Source organism: Limulus polyphemus, unplaced genomic scaffold, assembly GCF_000517525.1.
Source record: "Limulus polyphemus unplaced genomic scaffold, Limulus_polyphemus-2.1.2 Scaffold136, whole genome shotgun sequence".
In the NCBI taxonomy this organism is placed as follows: Eukaryota; Metazoa; Arthropoda; class Merostomata; order Xiphosura; family Limulidae; genus Limulus; species Limulus polyphemus.
In genome coordinates, this window is record NW_013665746.1 from 894981 (window position 1) to 918769 (window position 23789).

Sequence of the window (23789 nt, forward strand, 5' to 3'; positions counted from 1 at the left end):
TTCCGGATATATCCGGAAGACTTTCATCTCTGACTTTAAGTGCAAAGTTCCATGTATATTCAAAAACAATACAGAATAGATTTGACCACATTCTGAAGAAACAAAACTACCTTTATCCTGAAACTTTTCTGCAGACATTTCCTTAAAATGTTAGCATGCTAAACATCAAAATCAGTGGGTTTAAAAACATAACTGTTCCTGTTCTTAAGAATGTACTACACTAATTAGTATTATTAGTGTAGTATTATTACTATTATTCAAACTCTACAATATATTCTATAGGTACCTATTGATATTTTAATTACATAAAAATCAACACCAGACAGGTAGAACAAGAAATGAAAGATTGACCTCACAAGACAACATTTACTAAAAATAAAAGTTTAATACTTGTACATACCTTTCATTAATTCCCTTGTTCATCCAAACAGATCAAAAACAAATATCCACAAAGCTTTTAGTCCACAGGTATAAATAGTCAACTACCAATAAGAAATTTCAAAATTTAAATGTAGGTTTGACTTCAATATCAAAAACGTTTCTATTGTTGAGCTGTGTGTATCCCGTAAGGGAATATGGATTTTGACTGCAACTCGGTAGATCTAAAGGTTGAAACCACTTCTCCCATCTCCATAACACAGTATGTTTTAAACATGAGTTTATCTAAACATTTCTTTGAATGTTTGGCATGTTCTTCTAAAGTGGAAACCCCTTTAGATTTGTATGCTCTGAGTTTATTGTAGGCTACACACAAAGCTTTCTCTGGTATGTCCACCTCATGACAGTTCATTAAGTTTGAATGACACATTACCACTTCTTTTTAGAACGACCAACTTCTCTAGCCAAATCCGTAAAAATTTATTTTTTACTTCATTGTTGTTTACTCTGACTTTAATCCTGACCCATCAAATTTTTGTCAACTCATTTTCTTTGTGTTGTTAACAGTGCCTTTACTCTATTCAACACAGTCCACATATTGTTAGCAGTGCTTCATTCATACAATATAGTAGTGATTTCGGAAACTGGAGACTACATATGTATGAGGTAAAATGGGAGTATTTCAGAACACAAAATGTGCCAGGTATTCAAATTGAGGTGATCATTGAGATAAATAAATAAACATAGGTTAAGACTGTTTCACAATACAATGTTAAAGTAAAAATATGGGGAAAATCACTACAAGGACACCAAACCCAATTTTTGTTCTGCCCTTCTACATTGATCTTAAGAATGATAATATTGACTAACAAAAATCTGAAATCCTGATATATTATGATACAAAATCATTTACCTTATCTAAACTTAAAATATTTAAAAGGAATTTTCTTCTTTATATGTATAACTATAAACTAACCTCCCAGTCTAGGTAATCTTGTCCATCTTCAAAATGTCGGAGAATGGAAACAGACACATGAAGTTTGTTAAACTCGTCACGAGTAATTGGGCTAAAACGGCTGTCTTTGAAAGCACTGTTAACAGTCAGAAATCATATTATTGTTTTTAAAAACAATACAATAATAATATATGTTGGAATATATGTTGTTTATTTGTATTTTGAATTTACCATGAAACTCATGCACACATAGTTAATTCTAAAAACATCAATGAATCACAAACTATCAGATGATGTGTGTTTAATGAATAGCTTCTACAGTAGTAACATCTTAAATACACTATAAATTAACCTAGAATCTAGATTATGCCTGTACATTAAATTCTCTAAAAAAAAGAATTCACAAGACCTATTTTCTTGAAAATTTAAAGCACCAAAATACCACAATCTTTTCACAAGTTTGACTGGTACATTTCATTAAAATACATCAAAACTGTCTTAGTGTAAAGAAACAGAATTAGCTGCAAATATCAAGAAAAATTTATTACATTGAATTATGAAGGCTTTAAGCAATACAGTTTAAGTTCAAGTTAACTGAAATCATATAGTATTAAATGAATAACCTTACACTTGTAGTAAAACTATAGCTTATAAAGAATAATACATAAAAACCCATTTGAATAACCATGCAGAAAAGATATAACTGTGCTGAAAAATCATACCCATTTCTTGATGTGCAAATGAAAAGATTCCAGTATTCAAAGCCAAATAAAAAAACTTCTACCCTACTAACATGGTTCCCACAACTTTGGCAGAATGAAATTCACCAACTTTTCCTAGACCTTTCCCTGATCAAAATATGTTATTCCCTCACCATTTGTTCTATGCTTGTAATGTATCATTACCTATAATAAAATGTGAAATTCCAAAACATTATTCGGTACTTTTTAATAAAGACAAAACATTCTGTTTGTTCAGTCACAGTTTGCTTAAATATCATCTAGCAGAATTTCAGTATGATTGATCATGCCATTACTGAATTATTGAAACTTTATTAGAACACGAACAACAAAGTCAATTTATCCATTTTTTTATGATAGTGCATACTGCTCACACTTTTTAACTTTAATCACAAAAATTTTATCACATCATAAATAACACTTGTGATTACTGCATTAACTTTTAATACATGGAAGAAACATGTCGATGTTCACTGTTGAAAAATGGAATATTTTTTAACAAGTACACTTCTCGTATGTCAAATATTTATCAAAGCAACACTTTCAGAGTGTGTATGTGAATGTACAACACTTTCATTTACTATTCATATATTGAAATAAACTCATATTTCCAATATCTACAAAACAATTGCACATGTTAACAGAATCATCCACTGATCAAGAGCACATTTCCACACGTGCTTTAAAACTAAGTGTATCAAGCTCATCTGTATCAAAAGTTTTAAAATCTTTGAGTTAATGTGACAATAAGTGTCAAACGTGTCTCCAAATTACTAATATTATATATTGCCATCCATATTTTGCTTTATATACATTTTCCTAAGCTGTCACAGATGACATTCTACCTGTCTCTTGGAGAGACTTGCCCAAACTGTACTAGCATCATGTCTTTGTGTGCTACAGGCAATGTTTAGTGATGTATACTTTGTTTTATAATGAGTTAAAACAAAATTACTATTAAATTATTATGGTTATTTTTGATAATTAATTGAATAATTATAAGTGCAAGTACAAAATATACAGAAGGTATTGTGTTCCTTCTATTCTACTGACCTGGGGATTGTTTTTTTAATGTACTCAAATTTGTAAGATGAAAATGATTAATGGAAACAACCTATCTTTAAATAGTAGTTTGTTAAGGGTTTTAAGGCTTAGTCTGTATTAAAATAGTCCTCCATGTGACTAATTATAGGAAGACAAGATGAAGCATGCTCCATTTAAGCAAAGACCTAGCTGTTTCTAAGCATAAGCTATTAAAGACTCTTCATACTCCATGATGCTTAACAGTACATAATAATAGGAAGACAAGATGAAGCATGCTCCATTTAGGCAAAGACCTAGCTGTTTCTAAGCATAAGCTATTAAAGACTCTTCATACTCCATGATGCTTAACAGTACATAATAATATTTTAATAAAATCAATGTAGATATAACAATGTTTATGTATAAAATATACACATTGACATGCCAAATGCACCAGAATTAACTTTATGTAAGTTTGTAGCACTAATAACAACTTATTTTTTCACCATGTCCTATAAGCATCACTGAAGTGTATGAAATTCAATTATTTTTCCCAGTAATGGTCTGCAAAATGAATTCCCTAATGTTTACCAGGCCAGAACACAAAATATAAAATTCATCGATTTTTCCCTGTTTCCCTGACCTATGGGATCAATGTACTTACCTTGTCACAGCATATTCCCTGAGTCCATTGTGTAGATTCATTGAGTTGAAGGTTCCAATACAGCCTCTCAATCTCCTGTCTTTTCCTATCTTCCATGTAACAAAAAGGGGACTAACAAAAGACGAGAAAAGTTACAAAAGAATAATACCCAAGAAAAGGTAAATGTGTAAAATTTATACAACTGCACTATTTTCAGCTAAAGCTAACATTTTCTTTACCTAAACATGTATTTCTGATAGACACTCACCTCTAACACAGTTTAGCTGTGTTTCCTGTCTTTCTATCTTAGAGATTTCCATGCTACTAGCTTTAAAGCAACTCCTACCTAATTTTACATGAATTACACTATTGCATGATGACATCATGTAGCAAAAGCCAATAGGAGTGCAACACACCTCCATGCACAATAACTACCCTTATGCACTTGTACTCATGAATCTTCATTCTCTGTCTTGTCAAAGAAACAAAGTTGCACCAGAAGTGGGGAGAATGGGTAGGAATGCATTTCAAGGTATTTATTGGATATACATTTTCATGTAAGAAAAATGTTAACTTCTGAGACAGTACCTCCGTCTGTATAGTGTTTTACTGATAATTGGTTCAGCAATCTGAATCAGTAGAATTTGTTGAATTTCCCAATCACAAAAAAACCAATTGCTGAGAAACTTAAAATAATACCACCTAAACCACTTTATTTAAAACAACAATCTTCTAATTTGTAAGTATGCTTACAATCATAACCCTGTACTTTTTCCTTTTTCTTTTGACAAAAAACACGAAACCTTATTCACCATAGAATAAAATATAATCAGTTAAAACAATTTCTGTCTGTTGCTTATTTATTTACACAAGTTGATACGCTGAACAAAAGAAAGGTTAAAAAACAATGCTCTGCACATCACAAAGCACACCCATTTCTTTATGGACTGTACATTAGCAAATGTTCAATAACAGCACCCTATATACAGAGCTAATACACACTGTGTGCTTCCTGGAGATCTATACAGACTTTGCCTACGAAGTTCTTGAAATGATATGCCATGTTTGACGCTTAGTTCACCAGTTCTTAGGAGTAAACATTATTTTTGCTCTTTTTACAACGTCTGTCTTGCAGCACTGGTCAATTTTTCAAGTTCAAGCAAAGTAAAAACATTTAACTCTTCTTATTATTGTACTTTCCAAAAGTGGAACAATCTGCAATTTATTTTTGGAAAGGTTGTTTTGCGGCACGACTTTGTTCTCAGTATAACAGAGCCATGTATGATATAGTATACAGCTAACCCTGTAACACAATTCGTATATATGTTGAAGTTGGTATAAGAATGAACAATGAACATTTGTGCAATGCACACATTAAGTTTATGCATTACGATACACACACTGACACTCCTCAGCATAAACCATGCTTGTAGTCTACATTACAAGACATGAAGGCCTTAGAATCATACCAGATTATGAACAAAAACTTTAAAATGCTATCACTATTTGACTTTTGGTTGGAATACTTTATTTGTTTGAGAAAGTGGTTCAATATGTGTAGAGTGATAGCAAAAGTCTTTGTACTTATGGCTGAAGTGAATGATTAATTAAACAATGAACCTCAACAATTTGTCTCTCACAATGCTCACTTAACATTACGTATCAGTCATGTACCAGCCACAAGATCAGTCCTCATTTTTTATTTTTCACTTGTTTGTGTAAAAAACGGAAAAGAGAGTTTGATTTTTTTTATTTTTGTGGCTTCAACCATTTCAAATTTAATGAAACTTCAAAGTACATTCTCTGCAGTTGTTACACTTTTAAAGTTAAACTGTCAACAATACTACACAATGACATCAACTTTACTGTACATAATTGGAATCAGGCCAATTGTGCATTATAATAATCAGCAATTGGTGGTTTCCAATTGTAATCTGATCGGTAAAATGGTACCTTCGTACAAAGTTTAGCTTTGGAGATGCCGGTGTAACTTTTACCTAGATGAGCTCCCTTCAGAAAGTGCCATAAGAAAACTCATGGAGTGTGACACCCAATGGCAGAGGTTCTGTTGGGGCACACTAGTGGGAGATTACATCTCGTCCAAGGTAAACTTTTTCACCTTTATGGTACGGGAGAAAGACGCAAAGGAGCTTCATGTGTCACAGGCAGAATAAGAACATGACCATCCAAGTACTTGTACACAAGAGATAGAGAGATCTGGTTTGAAAGCCAATAAAGGAATGCAGAAAGTAGTCTGGGCAAGTTCTAGCCAACATAACAGTTTCTTAAGAAGAATAGACCCCAAGAATGAAAACCATGGGTCTGTAAGATATATAGTAGGAAACATAAGTGCATCTCCCAAAAGAATGAGAAGTTCTAGGAAAGCCAAAGTCCCTAAAAGCAAAAAAAACCTCTCATGTAGGAAGAGAAAAATAAGTGCAAAATCTGGTGGCCAGATATGCCATAGCATACAGGCAAAGGCAATAGGCTGATTGCAGTTGAAACAAGAGAAAATGTCCAAAGGTACCAAACAATGAGTGGAAGTGAGAAAGAAAACAGATACCAAGAAAAGCCCCTCAATCAAGTTGCCCTAGGTAAGGAAGGGAGGTAGGAGAAGAGCAAGAAACAAGAAGATATGAAAAGAAAAGGTTGAAGTATAGAACACAAAGAGGACAGGCCAAGAGAGATGTGTAGAAAGGTGTCCGACACATTGACCATGACCAACCACAGACTGGGTGAAATACTATAGATAAGGTCAGAGGAATGAGAAAAGGAGAGTAGGGAAAAGAACCAAGGTGAAGAAATGAAAAATGAACATCAGTATAAATTGAGAACAACAGCAGGAGAAGCATTAGGTACTCACACAATTGTAGTGTGTGATAGTCACTGACAAGCAAAAAGATGAACCAGACTTCTGGTAGAAAGAAGATGAGAAGGAGACAGATTTAGACAGGGAATAAGAGTAAAGGGCAAGGTCAAGAAAGAGGAAAAAGGAAAATACAGAGGGATAGAGCAGAAAAAGTAAAAAAAAAGAAAAGAGACAAAAATGCCTATAGAAGCCATCAGAAGCATGAAGAAGTGCTTCAAATAAAATGTGGGGTTAGGAGAAGGAATACAGAAGGGTAGAGAAAAAATCACAAAAAAAGGAAAAAAGGAGGGTCTAAAAGTGAAATATAAGGTAACGGGCATGATCCCCAAGCTGGTCAGTGATACCAATAACAATGAATCAAGATAGGCAAAGGAAAAAAGTCTACAAAGTGAGGGGGATGAGGCATTTGGGCAAGTGGAAAGAGATATCGGAGAAAGATAATGGCATAGAACCTAATAACAAGTACAGAGAAAAGACAAGATAAATCCCAAGAATTGTGGGTGACAGTGAAAAAATGAAAAATAATAAAGAACACGAGTAAAAGATACAGAAAGGAACATACCCGAGAAAGAAATGTAGAAAGAGATTGAAAGGTTAAAGTCATCTCATGAATGGTAAAGTACCATCCAAAGCAAATCAAGTGAGGGTTACAGTCCAACACATCATTTTTGACTGTTGAGAAAGAAATTTGAACAACAGAATGGGAATAAAAGGCCTATTAATCATATGTTAATCCACAACATGTTGAGCTATGGTTGCAACAACTGCAACAACCCTAACAGTTAACGAGTCTCTAAGAGCCACAGCTCCAATAAGGTCTAAGTGAACAACATTACCCACTCAGGACCTAACATAAATCACCATCCTTTGAAAATTCATAGCAAAACTTAAAGCTTTTAAAACAAAAGAAAATGAAAATGATGCAAACTTCAGTAATTTGAATGTAGACAAGCAATTTAAACACATCAGTTCAATACAATGCCAAAGAGAAGAATGAATATTTATGAGTACATAGGGTAGTTACTGTGCATGGAGTTGTATCACCCTCCTATTGATGGAGGGCTTTTGTCACATGATGACATCACCATGCACTAGTGCAATTCACTTAAAATCTCATGAAATTTGGTGGCAGTTGTTTAAAGGCTAGTCGCATGCAAATCTCTAATGCACCTGCAAAGTAAGATAGCCAAGCTATGTTGAGATGAGGTATCATCTCAGAAAACTGCTGATAAGTATCAGATAGTTCAACCTGCTAATAACATCAAAAATCACTCATGCAATAAAAATTATTTCTGAATCTCATAACTGAATTTTCCTAGTGTATGAATTAATGGAACTAGTCAAATATAGCAAAAATGAAAATAATCATTACCACAGAACAGACAAAAAGAAAACACAGCATATGTACCTGCACAAACAGAATTACAACATTCAAATTTCTTCTAGGTTGTTCTTAGTAGAACAGCTTTCACTCTCTCAGAATTGATTTCTCTAGAACTAAAACATGATGACTTTCAAGTAAGATCTTCACTTGATTAACTTCTAGTAGAATTGAACCAAAAAAGTGTGCCTCACTCAACAAGTAATTTTTGTTTCTTTGTCTAGTCAACAGTGTCACCTCGTGACCTTTGTTCTTTCACAGCATTGGTTGACTGTAACATAAAAATACCATCATTTTGGCCAGCAAAGGATATTACAGTCACCACTCCTATCTATTCAAATAGTACATATGACTGCAATTTCCTCTTGGGCAGAATAGACACTATCTGCTATACAGAATTAAGAAACAAAGCAACTAGAACAAGGCAATCTCAACAACCATGAGTTTATGCTAAAAGTGCATACATACTATATAAACACAAAATTAAAAAATGTCTATATCACTAAAGCAGGTAAAAACATGACCTGCCTGGATATCACAAAATAATAAACATTATAATTAAGTTCAACTATGTCAAATGGTACCAAATACTATGTTTTTGCTTTTCAACAGTTCATTCTGAGAACATTCTTTTACACGAGACCTTTCTCTTTCCATATGACTAATAAGCAACTATTCTATTTCTTGATGTAAAATCAAAGCAAGACCAGAAGGCAAAAATTCAGGAATACTAACTTCTCAGTGAGTTATCAGCGTATAGCCCTAAAGTAATACACAATTTATCAGTACCTAAGACTAGTACAATCATTTGAAAATGATGCAAATAATCATTGTATTCATATTGCTTACAAACATATTTATTAAAGATGGTTTTATGAACTACAATTCTATCAACAGGATTAATTCTGCTTTCATCTAGTTTAAATGATGAATTACAAAAAAATAATTTCTAATACTGATCTTCATATTTTTATTTTAATATGAATTAAAACATTATACTTTAAAGTTTGGACATAAAGTAGCAATTTTACAAGTACTTTTTTGTTACTCATAAATGAAAGCCCAAATAAACAAATTAATTATGTGACTTCAAAATATTTTATCTGGAACATGTACTAAATCTTAGTTTTATCAAACAGACATGGGCTGCATGTATGGAACATTTCTTATTAAAAACATAAACAGAGCAATGGAAAATGCACATAAATACTATAATATACTTCATCCTTAAAACTGACTTATCAAATTCCAGTGTAATTTATATACACACATATTAGTGAAAAAAATTGATGTTAGAACATTGAACATTTTGCTTAAACTGTTAAAGACAATATAAATGATGCAATGACCTCCTTTAGCAACAGACAGATGGAAAAATGTCAATTAATGTTCTATTTTAGATATTAGTTATTAGTTGAAAGAAAGCATAACCATACTGACAAATTAAAATTGAATGCAAGCTGATATATACAGTTAACATAATATATTATTATAAATACACTGAAATTCTGTTGTGTAATAATTCAGAGTGATATAAAAAAACCTTAATTTTCATGAATGTACTTATAAATTGGACTGAACAGTATTTGGTTGAGAAAAGGAAGCTATAGGTTTTAAGAATAATTAAACCAGGTCAATAACAAAATATGAAAAATGTTATACAACTAAGTAAGCAAAGGCAAAGAAAAGGAGATTAATAAGCATCACAGTAATCTGTTCAATATTATTAGTGACCGCAAAGCTAGAATTGTGTAGCATAAGTAGCCTTAGAGCACACACATATAGAAAGTTCAAAGTCCTTAACATAAAAAACATAGAAGAGCTAAGTACCAAACTAAACATGCAGAAACTACATTTTGCTAAGTAAATAAATAAGGTTATTTAAAGTGTTCTTTATATAAATGAAGCTTAGTATCATTTTAAATATTGGCTACTATTTTCCCTCACATATTCCTGTTTCAATTATATACAAATACTGTTTACATGTCACACAACTTCAAAATCTCACATACACAGGGAAAATAAAACCAAATTAGTTTTAAGGACCATTAACTTTCATACTTCAGAAGGTTTTTAAATTTAAAATTTTTTCCTCCATTCTGTTTTAAAACTATGATTCATTTAGCTAACTTGATTTAAAACTGTAAATCTTCTAATGACCTATAATCCACTAACATGACTTTTAACCTGGACTTGACTCTGATCTATGTACATGTTCTTATGCATGGAAAATCTTGCTGTATTTTGCATGGTCAGAAAAACATCAATGTTTTACAATCTCAATTAGATATATTACTAATTACCATTTTCTCACAAGTGAGTATATTATCAAAATTAATTACATATTTAAATTATCAAACAATTTAATCTGTACACAGAGGTGGGAAGTTTAAGCAAATAAAATGAATCGAATAAAATCCACTTTGGTAAGCAATAACAGATAAACAAATGTATTTACAAAATCCAAAAATAAATGTGCTTTCTTCTATACTGAAGTTTTTGGGTCAATACACTATGTTATAAGCATTCAAAGTGCACAGAAAAGATTTTTTGTGTTACTTTTTATCTGCTACATTTTGTAATTCTCTAATAATATATATTATAAATACATGTGCATTATAGTTAAATACTACTTAAGTCAAGCATTACAGCTCATCCAGGTTTTAATGTCATGCATCACATAACATACACATGCTTTGTTGCAGATAGTCTTACCAAATGTGAATGACATTCATAATGTACAAGTAGAACATAAAAAAGTAACAGTAAAACAGAAGCAAACTTTCAGTACCACTTAGCTTTCTTTATTGCCATAGAAAAATAAGGTCAGCTTGTTTCTTGTGGTATTTACAAAAGAGAATCAGATGCAGTGTTTCTTTTTATGGGTAAACTTACTCGTGATTTTTTTTATAAAAATCTACAATATTTCAAACATCAATATCAAAAGTGAAATCAGGAGAAACCACTTTTTTTAATGAAAGGGTTGGAGTAGAAAACACATACTTTCTTTAGGTGGAAAGAAGTAATAGATTATCTAGTTTTTTCTGTGTATACCTCTGTGTGTGCATAAATATTATATATCTATTCTAATTACTCTCTTACATACCTACATTTAGTGAACCTAGATCTTTAAAACAGTCATCATGCAGAGGTGGTAGAAGAGGTGATTGGTATAATTTGACACTGTTTCTATCCATAAATTTCACTTGTAGAAAAAGAAATATATTGCTTTAATCCTAACAAGAGTGGTTTTTTACTATATCAAATAGTCATCATGTAGGGTGGGCAGTTAAAACATATAAACTATATTTTAATCAAGTTCTAAACAAACATCAACACCCCCCCCCCCAAAAAAAAAAAACCTTACTAAGTAAATCTTATCCATATTCAGGGTGATCACAAAACTGCTCTAAGGCTCAATCAAATGCAAATGACTCACAGTAAGTTTGTCACTATAATACTAAACTTCAAACTAAAGAAGAGCATTTATCAACAAGCCTGGATGGATTCAGCAAATATAATACCAGGAGAGCATTTATCAACAAGCCTGGATGGATTCAGCAGAGTTAATACCAGGAAAGAAATTATCAGCAAGCCTAGATGGATTCAACAGAGGTAGTATCAGGAGAGCATTTCTCAGCAAGCCTGGATGGATTCGGCAGATGTAATACCAGGAGAGAATTTCTCAGCAAGCCTGGATGGATTCAGCAGATGTAATACCAGGACAGCATTTATCTGTAAACCTGGATGGATTCAGCAAACTTAATACCAATCAGAATACAAGCTTGCTACTGGTCATTGTTTAGAAATGTTGCCAGACTAACTTTTACACTATTTTCATTATATCATTAAAAAAGAAAAAAGGGAACAAAAAACATAAAATGTTGAAGGTATATAAATTAACGTGAAGCATCCACCTAAGAATTAATTTGTAAGGAGGAAAGCACTCAAACCCAAAAAGAACTAAAACAGGCAACAACTGACATTTGTTTATTAAATGAGCTAGGATTCTGTTGTCAAAAAATTGAAAAGAAGATTATTTAATAGAAAAATGTAGTTTACACATTTTACTGATGAACTATTACTATTGTAAAGGTACACTTGCAACATAACATCATATGTTGCATACGAATTACACAAGACATTTCAAACTATACACAGGAGAAAGGAGAAGCAAAATGTAATATATTTAGATATACTTTGATTGTAAATTGGAACACTCCAAATAATTTTATTTCTGGATAATTCTATGCTTAAATTTACATTGATCTAAAGATATTGCCAATGGTAGTAACCTGCAAAATTCCTTTCCTCAACTAGACTGCAGGCTTGCATACAAGACACTAGCTAATATATTTTCATTTCAAACACATGTACTATAAATTCCTTTTTTTACACATTTGCCAATCTCAGAGTATAAGATAGCTGAAACAAACTGATGCTTCAAAAATTGAAAACTCTTTCCATAGTAGAAAAATAATAAAAATGTGTCGTATTTAGTAATTTACATAATAATATTTGAACTTGTAAATTATTTAGAATGCTTGAAAATAAGGAATAGAACTATTACCAGATAGCTGCAAAGTAATAGTACAGATTTTTCATAAAACATTTTTAAAAAAGTCAGTATTTAAAAGTTGTAACAGACCTAATGAAAAAAAAAAAATGTGCTATATCTACTTGTAACCAAATAGTCTAGTACTAATAAAATGATTAGAACTATATATATATATATAAATATATATATATATATCAGCATCAACCATAACCAATTATGGTTTAATATACTTTGATAAACATGGCATAATACAAAGAAGTATCTCTTTTGTAGTTGAAAGTGCTTTAACCATAAACTCATGAAGATACATAAATATGAAATAATCTTACTACTGATCTAAGCAGGGTCTCATAATGGCACAAGAAATAATTCTACTATAAATTTAATCATATACCATGAATGGTACACAAAGGAATCTTACTACTGATGTAAGCAGGATATCATGATGCAATGATACAAGAAAATCTTACTACTGATGTAAGCAAGATCTCATCATGTAATGGTATAAGAAACAATCACACTATTCACTTACAGTTGCATTGCATCCAAATGGTAGTGTGATTCCCAATATACTGTGAAGTAGCAATTGAATTTTAGATAAAAAATTAATAAGAAACCTAAAAACATAACATAATATTGCTTACAATAATTAAGAATGGTATACAAATAAAATGTAAAACTGTTATGAATGAGTGAATGACAAGAGTGCACACTCACTGTAGGTATTATAGGATTCTTTCCAAAAATATATCAATAACAAGAATGTACTTTTAAGTATTACAGAGTATTGTTCAAAAATTATATGAATGACTGAATGTTAAGCATGCACACTTAAACATTACAGGTAAGAGACAAATTATGTCTGTAGATTAAAGTAATGAAGATCAATGAAGACCACGAACTAAGTATACTTTTAGAATTTTAACAATCCAAAGGAAATAAACAATCAAAGACATCTGTATAGGTAAAAAACGCAAATTTAAACTTTTTACATCATATTCACCTATGAATTGGTAGCACTTTCCAACCAAACTAAGAACAAATAATGACACAGTATACTACACAAAATGTTTCAACTGACTGGAAATAATGATGCCTAGTAGAAGAAAATCTTTTGATGCTATGCAAGTAAGGGATTCAATTCTCAGGTATAAAGAGAAGACATGGGATGAATATATTAGGTCGTCAAGAAATTAATGTCACATTTTGGAATACTTTCATTAACCGCCCCAAAAAATGTAAACCAAGTATAATAGTTAAACAAACTGCCCAAACATCACGTTAATGTAGCCTATATAATGTGTAAAGTTTAGTATACTCTAATCCTTTATAGTGATGGCACATGACGAGACAAATTTGGCAAGTACTACTGTTTGAATACAAGAAGGAAAACAACGCCACTGTAGCCACAAAGAATATCAAAGAAGTTTATGAAATGTTCTGAACGTTCGTAATTGTCAACAATGGTTCAGTAAATTTCATTCAGGTGACTTTAGCCTTAAAAACTGTGACGGCAGGGGCTGACATGTTGGAATTGATATTGATGCTCTGAAGACTCTTGTTGAGTCTAACCCAAGGCAACACACTCGTGAAGTGGCCCTGAAATCGCATGTCTCTTATAAAACAATACGTAAACATCTAAGGGATATGGGAAAACTCCATAAAGAAGATGTTTGGGTGCCTCATGAACTCTCCAATGATCATTGTTTCCATCATGTGAACATCGCTTCGTCTCTTCTGGCACTTAATGCGCGTGAACCATTTTTGGACAGAATTGTCACCGGTGATGAAAAATTGATTCTCTATGCAAATATTAAATGCCAAAAACAATGGCTCAGTCCTAGAAGAAAACCACTTCCAACCCCAAAACCTGGACTCCATCCGCATCAAAGGATGGTGGGGCATCAAAGGAGTAATTCATTTCAAACTCCTCAATTCACAGCGAACTGTCAATGCAGAGATCTATAGTCAGCAACTGGAACGTTTAAATCAAGCCCTTCATCAGAAACGCCCTTCATTTGTCAATCAAAAAGGTATTCTTCTTCTCCACTACAAAGTATGTTCACATCTGGTATGTTTGATGTAATGATTATGGAGTTGGGAAGTTCCCCCCCACCCACCATATTCTCCAGATATGGCACCATCAGATTACCATAAAATTTGTAACAAGTAGCTGGGTGGCTAACCTGCACTTGTGATATGGATAATGAAAGAAAAAAAGTTGATATTTGATACAATGAGCTACTCAAATGATTTGATTACAGAAACATCACAAATCCTATTGGAAGTTTTTTTGGACTAGGAATTAACTTTTCTGTTGTCAATGTTGTGAATGTTGCCAAAAATGTATGCTTGTTATGTCTGTAAACAATCACATAACATTTAAGAAGAGACAATTTCAGAGACAGACCAAACCTAAGCTTAGAAACAGTGTTTGATGAAGCTATATATATCACTTTATTCAAAATTGATAAAATTAAGTGTAATCAGAAATGAAAAATAATGTAGCCTTACATTATAATCATGCTATCAGATGTCTTCTAGACTTTGTGTGGCAAAAATCTGAAAAGAACACGGCACAATGGGAACATGAGATTAGGGTGATTATGGAAGCTTGTAATATTAAACACCATTTCTTAGGTTTGATTTTTCACAAAGCTTCCAGTGAATTCCCTAGCAATAGGTTAACAAGTAAAATTCCAATGTTAATATTAGAAAAGGCTATAAACCACATAGGCCAATGCCTCAGTCATAAAAAACAAAGTGGAAAAATTAGATGATGTGGCGATGTTTTACATTAGCTTCTATATGACCAATTTTGATAGCAACTCTATTGTTCACCCTTTTTTTTTATTGAAACATTTTTTACACTACAATGCACTGTAAATATTCACTTTTGTTTATGATGCCACATAACTAGGAAAGCTTATAATAAAGAAATACTTCTTTTGATTCAGAAGAATATTGATAGATGTAATGAATGGTCAAGAATAAAGAAAATATGTTTCAATATTGGCAAGGTTAACTACTATCTCTCCATGACCTACATATCATTATAGTAATTCTACGACTACAGGATATTTACATGTAACTACTAAAGTGCATGATACAGACAAGCATGGCTATTGCTAGCTGCTGCAAAGATTTGGGACTTTGGAATCAAGAAACAGCTACAACTAAAAATAATTTATATATATTACAGTTCATGCAAGACAGATTTGGGGCACTGTGAAATACATCTGCCTCTGTCCAGCAACATCCTGCTGACAAGACAATTTAAAATGACCAAACTTTAATATAGGAATAAACTAGCTCATACATCAAGGACTCTCTTCCTCTACATAAATGTATGATATATGCATGACACAAACATTATATTAGGCCTACTTCAAGGCTTTCCATTTATACACAAATTTCATATTAGGAATGTACAAGTGTACGAGGCTGAAAAAGTTTTTCAAGGTATTAACCTTTAAGTTTTTTGTTTACAGCTACACTGTACTGATGCATGTCATCATGAAATAGGAAACCCCAACAAAAGTACCTATGCAATAGATAACATTAAATACTTTTCTTTGCTTTCACTTATAAGTTCTCAGAATTACTCATGTAGTTTTTTCAATGGACATGGGGTTATGGGCAAGACTAGTTGCTGGTTTGATAAGCCTTTTAAATGATGATAATATTGTCTCAACTAACTGCCTTTGGTGGTCCCATCCGAGTCTAAACATGTGCACTGATTAGTTGAATTGAAATGAGAAAAAAATGCCATGGAGTTAGCAGCATGTTGTGGAACACAGCACTTCATTCTTGAAATAATATGAAAAAGTTTCTGCCATTAAAATCCTAGAAAAGTTCGATTTAGGAATCAAAGAACGCAAAAATAGTTCTGGACTTCAAACTGTTCTAGATTTGAGTTCTGTTTAGCACAGCCCTATGCACGAATAAAATGAGAGAAAATACTAGGTGCCACAATGAAATTTTTAGTTGCCCTGGGGACCTGGCACATGGGATTTGTCAAAGCTTGATGTATACATTTTAGAAAAATGTACATAGACCAGTGGATGCCTATTAGTAATTCCAGATTTAAAAAAACAAATTGAAATAAAATATATTTAACAATTTTGTTAAACTAATGCACTGTGTTAGTGAACACAAATACTGTTATGATGATATTTGTTTTGTCATAAAAAATACCACTTTCATGTTTAAAAAAGACCCACAAGCCTTAAAATTGTGCACAATTTACTCAACATGCTTTCCAGTAAATGCAAGTTAAAGATATTATCCATAGGTGACAACTTAAGCTCACATGTTGTTGATTTATATTTATTTTAACTTAAGTTTTCATTAATAGCCAAACTTCCAACAAAGCTAGCAAATCTTTACACATTAGTCACATTTAAATTGTAATAATATTCATACCTGGTTTTATTTCATATAGGATAAGCAACATAAGCAGCTGTTTAGGGTGCCAAATAATTGCCATAATATCTGTGTAGGGTGAAAGTTAAACTAAATCTGATCCTAAAATATTTATGGATACTGTTTCATTAAATTTCTTATGGTTTACTGACACTGCTTAACTTATTTATCTACTAGAACTCATCACCTAAAAATACATTGTTACGACAGCGGAAGTCACGTGACGCTGGTAACACGTAATGAGTATCTAGAAGGTTCCTGAAGGCTCGAGACACTTTCTATTTTTGTATATATAACCCGGCAAATGAAGTGACGGCATTGGGAATAATTGAATAGCAGACAGGGAGATAGAAACAGATAATCGAGTCGAGCCGTAAGTAAAGTGCATGAATCGTTGTGAATTATAGCAAGTGTTTAAGTAAAGTGACTGTGGAAATTAAGTGTATTGCAAAGTTGAATTGAGAAAGAATAAACTAGTTTTATTTAAGAAGAGGCTTGTATCGCTGAAGTTTCTCGGAAAGAATTTCTACGAAAAATTAACAAACGAACACAAACGTAACAACATGAACATTGCTTCTTAACTCATTTATCTACCAGAACTGACCATGGAAAAACATTCATTCATTGCAAGTACATGGACATTAAAAATTTATTCACTTCTGTGCCAAATTAAACATTCTACTGCTTATTGGATTAAATATCTTACAGAATATCACCACCTTTCCAAAACTATCATAACTACATTAAATTTATTAGCTATTAATTTAATAAACAAATAATGATCAATTTTATTATGTCATGTGGCTGTTATTATTACTTCTCTGTTGCTACTGAAGTTTTATGACATTACATGAAGTATTCAGAAACATTATTAAAGTGAGCTAAGCAATTAGTGAAATTTGCTATTGATTAATTATCAAGCTCATTAATTGATTACATCCCACTAAACAAGTATTCTCACAAGATGGCTAGAAAATAAATGATAACTCTACAAGTCAGTTTTTGATACCCATGTTCAGCAGAGAACAGATAGCCCATTGCATAGCTTTATGTTTAACAACAAATAAACATAATGGCAATATTGGAAAAATAGGAAACCCTAATTCTGATTAGTTATTTTTCATGAGTCAACACTAACTCGTTAAGCTGAACAAACCTGAATTATTCAAAAAATAATAATGAAAAACAATAATGGTAATATTTCAATTAATGTATGGTTAGAATAATAAAAATAATTGGAAATACTAAGCTTGATTACTTTCATGAAATTAATCAACTTAATCATCCTTTCAATTAATTGAGTTAAATGCCTAGTTTTACTGTTAAGTAGCAGTGTGTTTAGTGGTGTTGATATTTCATTATTTATTAAGTAAACTTATTAGTGTAATCATTTATGCATTCAAATATACCTTACACTTTTCAGCTAGTTTTTAGGGTGATTTACCATTTGCCTTTTTAAATATATTACTTTCAGATGCCTACTCCTCAACTTAACCATATTTTGAGAAGTCTGGCTTTATTAGTCATTACCTTGATGACAGGCTGCTCATACTAAGTTCAATAATTTCTCTATTACATTGAATTTTAGCCTGGTTAATTAATACAGTCTGCTAATTTGAATATTGATGAGCTACAATATAGTTTGTAATTTTTTTTAAATTATCATCATTATTTATTATTGTTGTTATTATTCATTATTGTTTTTGTGCTGCCAGGTATTTAGTATTTAAAAGATCATCCCAAGGTATCTAGCCACTGCAGTTAATTTAACAACAGGATTTATATTTGACAATTTACCGAGTCAATATTTATTTATTAAACACACACACATTTTTTTTTCACCAAGTTTATGTATCTCTCCTCTATTAACTTTACAGCTTAATGATTATTACCACATACTATTTATCTTTGATGTCAAACTAATTAAAATTACATGGATGAGGTTGAAAAAACAGTTTTCAAAGGTCAATCATCATCAGTTGTGAAGACTATACAAGATATTCTCTTATAATGAAAATTGGTGACAGAAAGTCAATAAATTCTAAGAAAAAGTAGCTCATGTATTTTTGTGTATGATTTCTAGACTTTTTGTAACTTCTGTTAGATTTTGATGTTGAGTGTGTACTACTATAAATAATTTTTTGTACTGGTAAAATACGTGGGTTTTAGGAACTAACTGTATATTGTATGTAATGACCTACTATATTTTTATTTGTAGTTAATTTCATTAATATTTTCAGTTATAATTTTTAAAATAACTTAGAAAAATTCATTTATTTTTGGACTAATTCTTACTTTTGTGAATTTAATTTTACATAGTTAGCTTAATATACAGATGAAAACTATACTATAAAAAGGCTTAAAAGAATTATAGCAAGGAAACAATTTTTAATTAAATGTTTAGAACCAGTAATTAAATAACTTTTCAAATGCCTTTCTATATTGCTGTAAATACATTCCAACATCTACTAATAGAGAAGTCAGACTAATAAACCTATGACTTTCCAGGTCTTTCCTCAATCCCTATTCAAAGATATAACTATAAAAAACATATTATCCATTAAAAATGTGAAACCATTCAAACACACATCACATAAAGAAAACATGTTTATAAGTCTGTGTATATGTGTGAGGGGGGGGGGGTAATTCCTTACATTTTTTCATAACTGAAATTAAATTAGAGAGAGGTTAAAAGAGTAAAGCTACTGACCATGATAAAACTGAGCAAACATATTTTTTGTTTTTGCAATATAATTCAAAATTGAATAAATAAACAAATTCATAGGTCCATAATAGATTAATGGAATCTCAAATGAAAAATTTAAAAGGTACATCTTGTTGGAGGTTCGAGGGTCAGCCACCTCTGACAGCTTGCTCTCGTTTTAAATACAAACAACAGGAATATTTGAATTGACACTGTAGTGTACAGCTCATTGCATTGGCTCAGTGTCAAGATAACTATATTGACTGGAAGCTTTCAAAATGTTTAATGAGTCTGAGATATAACATTCCCTTTCACAGCACTATGGAATAAGACTCTTGAATGTTCATTCTCTCAGAAGAGCTAGATTCTCAAATCCAATCCTGATGCATAAACATGTGAGCTCTACAGCTAACACTACACATACATCCAAGAAAAAAACATTGGAGAAATGACAATAAACATTACTCATACATCCATGAGAAACTAACCTTTTAGTTCATATCCTAGGGTGTTTTTGTCATACAATTTCACAAGTTTAACCAAACAATTAATTTAACTGTTAAAAAAAACTTACATTTTAGGACTATTGGGCCTTTGGAGCAATGGGCCCTTAAACTAAAAGACTGTCAACATGGTTAAAGAAGGATTTTTAAGACTTGATGACTTTAAGGAGGATTTTTAACACTTACTCACCATTTAGGTTGACTTTTGTTGTATAAAGTTTCTCATAATAGTGATGGAAAAAATGTGATGGAGTTATTTTTATTTGAAGAATGTCACTTGTGAGGTATCTTGTGTTTGTTTTACTGTATTATTCATTATTTCTTTTAAGGATTTGGATACCTAGTTAAAGTTTTTTTTCCAAATGTTATAATGAAACTAATATGCTGGTAAAAGCAAATAATTTTTTTTATTTAGAGTAATAAGTGATTATAATAGCCAAAGTGGACTTTATATCACATTGCTTGATCTAGACAGCCAGTGAATAAAAGCTGAAAATAAATGTTTGTGTTTAGATAATTATAAACTATTATACTAAGGGCATGAAAAGTATTTTGTTGTGTCATGGAAAAAGGGAGGAAATTGGGTAAGATTAGTGATGAAAGTTTGAAACTTTTAGTAAATATTTACATGTACTGAAAATAGCAAACACAGTACCATAATTTGTTTATGGACATATTAAATTTAAGAACAAAAAATTATGGCTTCCTTGAACTGAAGTAATAAAAATATATTTTGTAAATTGAGATCTTAAACGTTCAGTAAATGACTGTGCTTTCAGTTTAAGTTGGCTTAAACATTCATTGGATAGGTGTGACAGACTATGATAATCTTGAGTTAGTGATTTTTATGGTTTTCCAGTAAGCAAATGGCCTACCATGTTGTTTATAAGTTCTCGTTTTACCTGTTCTTTGAATAATATTTAGTAACATATTTTTCATCCATGAGCATTTTATACAATTACAAAGAAAACTTATTAACTCTCTTCTGATAAATAGCTTTGGATAAACCAACAAATAAAGTATCCTAAGTAAACAGTAAAGTTTAATATACTATTTATAAATCTACAACAGAATTCTGAGAGATAGAGTTACATGTTATATAAAAATGTTTTGAAATACAAATGAAAAAAAAAACAACATTTGAACCAATAGCCAATTTATTCATTGGGGGGTCCATAATATTCAAATAAATAAATATCAATAAATTACTCTTTAGAGTCTTAAGGATTGCACAGATTGCTTATTTTAGATACAAATATAATGTTAAGACATTTTAATCACCATTTAATTTGCTGTATTACCATAATAGAATAATAAATAGGCAGATAGTGATATACAGTTAGTAGGTTACATAAATATATACTGGAATATCTTTTCACTCTATATAGCATACATACACTTGACAGGCATGCCTATAAAACAGTACAGAGTTAGTTAAAGAGATGAAGGACTGGTATAAAATAAACACAAGTACTTGTACTATGTAAACTTGTTCCACATTTAAGTAGGCCTCTGTTTTAGTGACCCCTTTTCATACTTTCTGCTTCAACAGAGCTGCAGAACAATGTTTAAGCATCAGCCATTTTCTTAGAAAGAAATCCTTAAAATTATCCCTTTTTAATCATATGTTACTTGGTGGATTTATAGACAGCCAAAGAAGACAAACACTAGGGCATATTAGCATTGGAAAAAATTTGAATTTGAATGATAAAGGTGCCCTCCCTGACTATTTAAATGTAATAGTTTTGTAAAATAATATTCTGATTTATATTTATATGTATGAGTAACAATTATAATAAGGTCAAGTATGGCACTCCTATAAATATAATTTTTTTTATAAAATCTACTTAACAGTTTTATCAGCTATTTTGCATACTTAAGATAAAGGGTGATATTACCAAACTTACAGGATTTCTAAAATATAATAAACAGATTATAATTCCTTTTTTCTAATGTTAAATTAATACACCTAATATTAGTAATAATTAAACTGTGACATTTCCCCAAGATAAAAAACAACCTCAACACAAAACAGAATTTCTTCATCATTAATTTCCATTTCTTCATAATTACATTTGAGAATTTTACAGTGTAAAAACCAAAGTAAACAGTTTTCAAATTTCAAAAGAACAAATAACTGAAAATAAATTGAAAGCAACAGTCACAAATACCAAGGTACACTCCGTAACATTACTGAGAATAAATTCTAATCAATAACACAGTTTACTCCATTAAAGTTAAACATCAAAAATATTTTTATCCTACAACTATGTAACATAAACTGGAAATCTTAGTAATTCATAAGAAATACTAACTGGCTTAAAAAGTTATACCCATACACTATTTCGTGTGAATGTTACACTTAATCTTAAGAGCAGCCAAAAAAAAAATCAAATATAAACTTAAAAGAAAAAAAAACAGCTGCTTCTCAATAACTGAATAAGACCACTTCTCGCGAGAGTATAGCAAAATGGCCATGTCTTTGTTCGGTAAAATTAAATGCTTATGTTCAACGTATACCTTTTAGGTTTTTTCACGAGTATATAGCTTTAGTCAAAATACGTAAGTAACATTTCAAATTCATTGAATATGTGCATTTCTAGAAACAACTAATACTATATATAATATAGTTATAAAAAATGTTTGCACAAATTAAAGCTAAATGAAATTGAAAATTAATAAAACTTAAAAGTCTTACTAGCTGTCGTTGGGGAAACTGGGAGGGTTTGGAGCTTCAAACTGGTTCAAATGACAATATAAAACATCAAAACAGAAAAAGCACATCTCCACGCTAATAACCATTCCATTTCGATAAAGAGATGGTTGATATGGGTTTGGGTTGAAAAGATTTCCATTACAACAAGTATGGTGGTTGAACTTCTGCTTCTTAGCCCCGCAACAGCCAGCCGCCATGCCTATAGGCTACACTACCTATTGCCCACTGCTCGTTAGCTTTCAATGGAATGACCTAGCGCCCTCTGTAGCACACATGGTGTAATACATCGTGTAACACTCAGTTAATAACTAACTATAGTTTTCTCATATTTTCTGGTTCGATATCATCTCGTTATTGAGGGCAAACAATGGAATACTTTATGCACACCTTCAAGATAGTCTACGAATAATATTTAAAAAATAGTAAGTTCATATTTTAAAATGATTATTTGGAAAGTATCTTAATTTGCTATCACGAAAGCAAAAGAATAAGCGTGGATTCATTACAGAGAAATCTGCGCTTCATAATTTTCTCTTAACTTTTTTCGAGGATGCGATGCGTTATCTAAATAATGGAAAGAGTTTGGTTTTGGTCTACTTAATTTTTCAAAAAGCTTTTGATAAAAGGTCGCACAAAAGGTTAGCTAAGAGAATCACATTAATGGAGGTTGGGGAAACTAGTAAATGGGTTGTAGCATGGTTGGTGGAGAGAAAGCTAAAAGCTGTTGTCAATGAATTCCAGTGAACCTAAAGTAGCGCCCCAGAGGTCAGTTGCTTGGGCCCTTTATTTTTCACATTAAGTTTTAATTACGTTATGTTGGCAATAATTTCATGTAAACTGTAAAGTGTTTTTCAAACCCATATAGCCACGATATATTAGCAATAAACTTAAGGC

At 31.4% G+C, this 23789-nt stretch overlaps 1 protein-coding gene across 5 annotated transcripts in view; it reads right to left on the minus strand.

Annotated features, from left to right (window-relative positions):
* LOC106474171 (AMME syndrome candidate gene 1 protein-like) overlaps positions 1-23097 on the minus strand; it is a 44531-nt gene extending 21434 nt beyond the window's left edge. For all 5 annotated transcript variants that reach the window (XR_002608826.1, XR_002608825.1, XM_013934865.2 and 2 more), the window contains exons 1-3: positions 22878-23097; positions 3761-3871; positions 1355-1469 (exon numbers count right to left, since the gene is read on the minus strand). Coding sequence is in view for 3 of the 5 variants with exons in the window: in XM_013934865.2 (XP_013790319.2) it covers positions 1355-1469; positions 3761-3871; positions 22878-23092 (441 nt within the window). In the remaining 2 variants the exon portion in view is untranslated. The remainder of the gene's footprint in view (positions 1-1354; positions 1470-3760; positions 3872-22877) is intronic.
* Between the last annotated feature and the right edge of the window lie 692 nt (positions 23098-23789).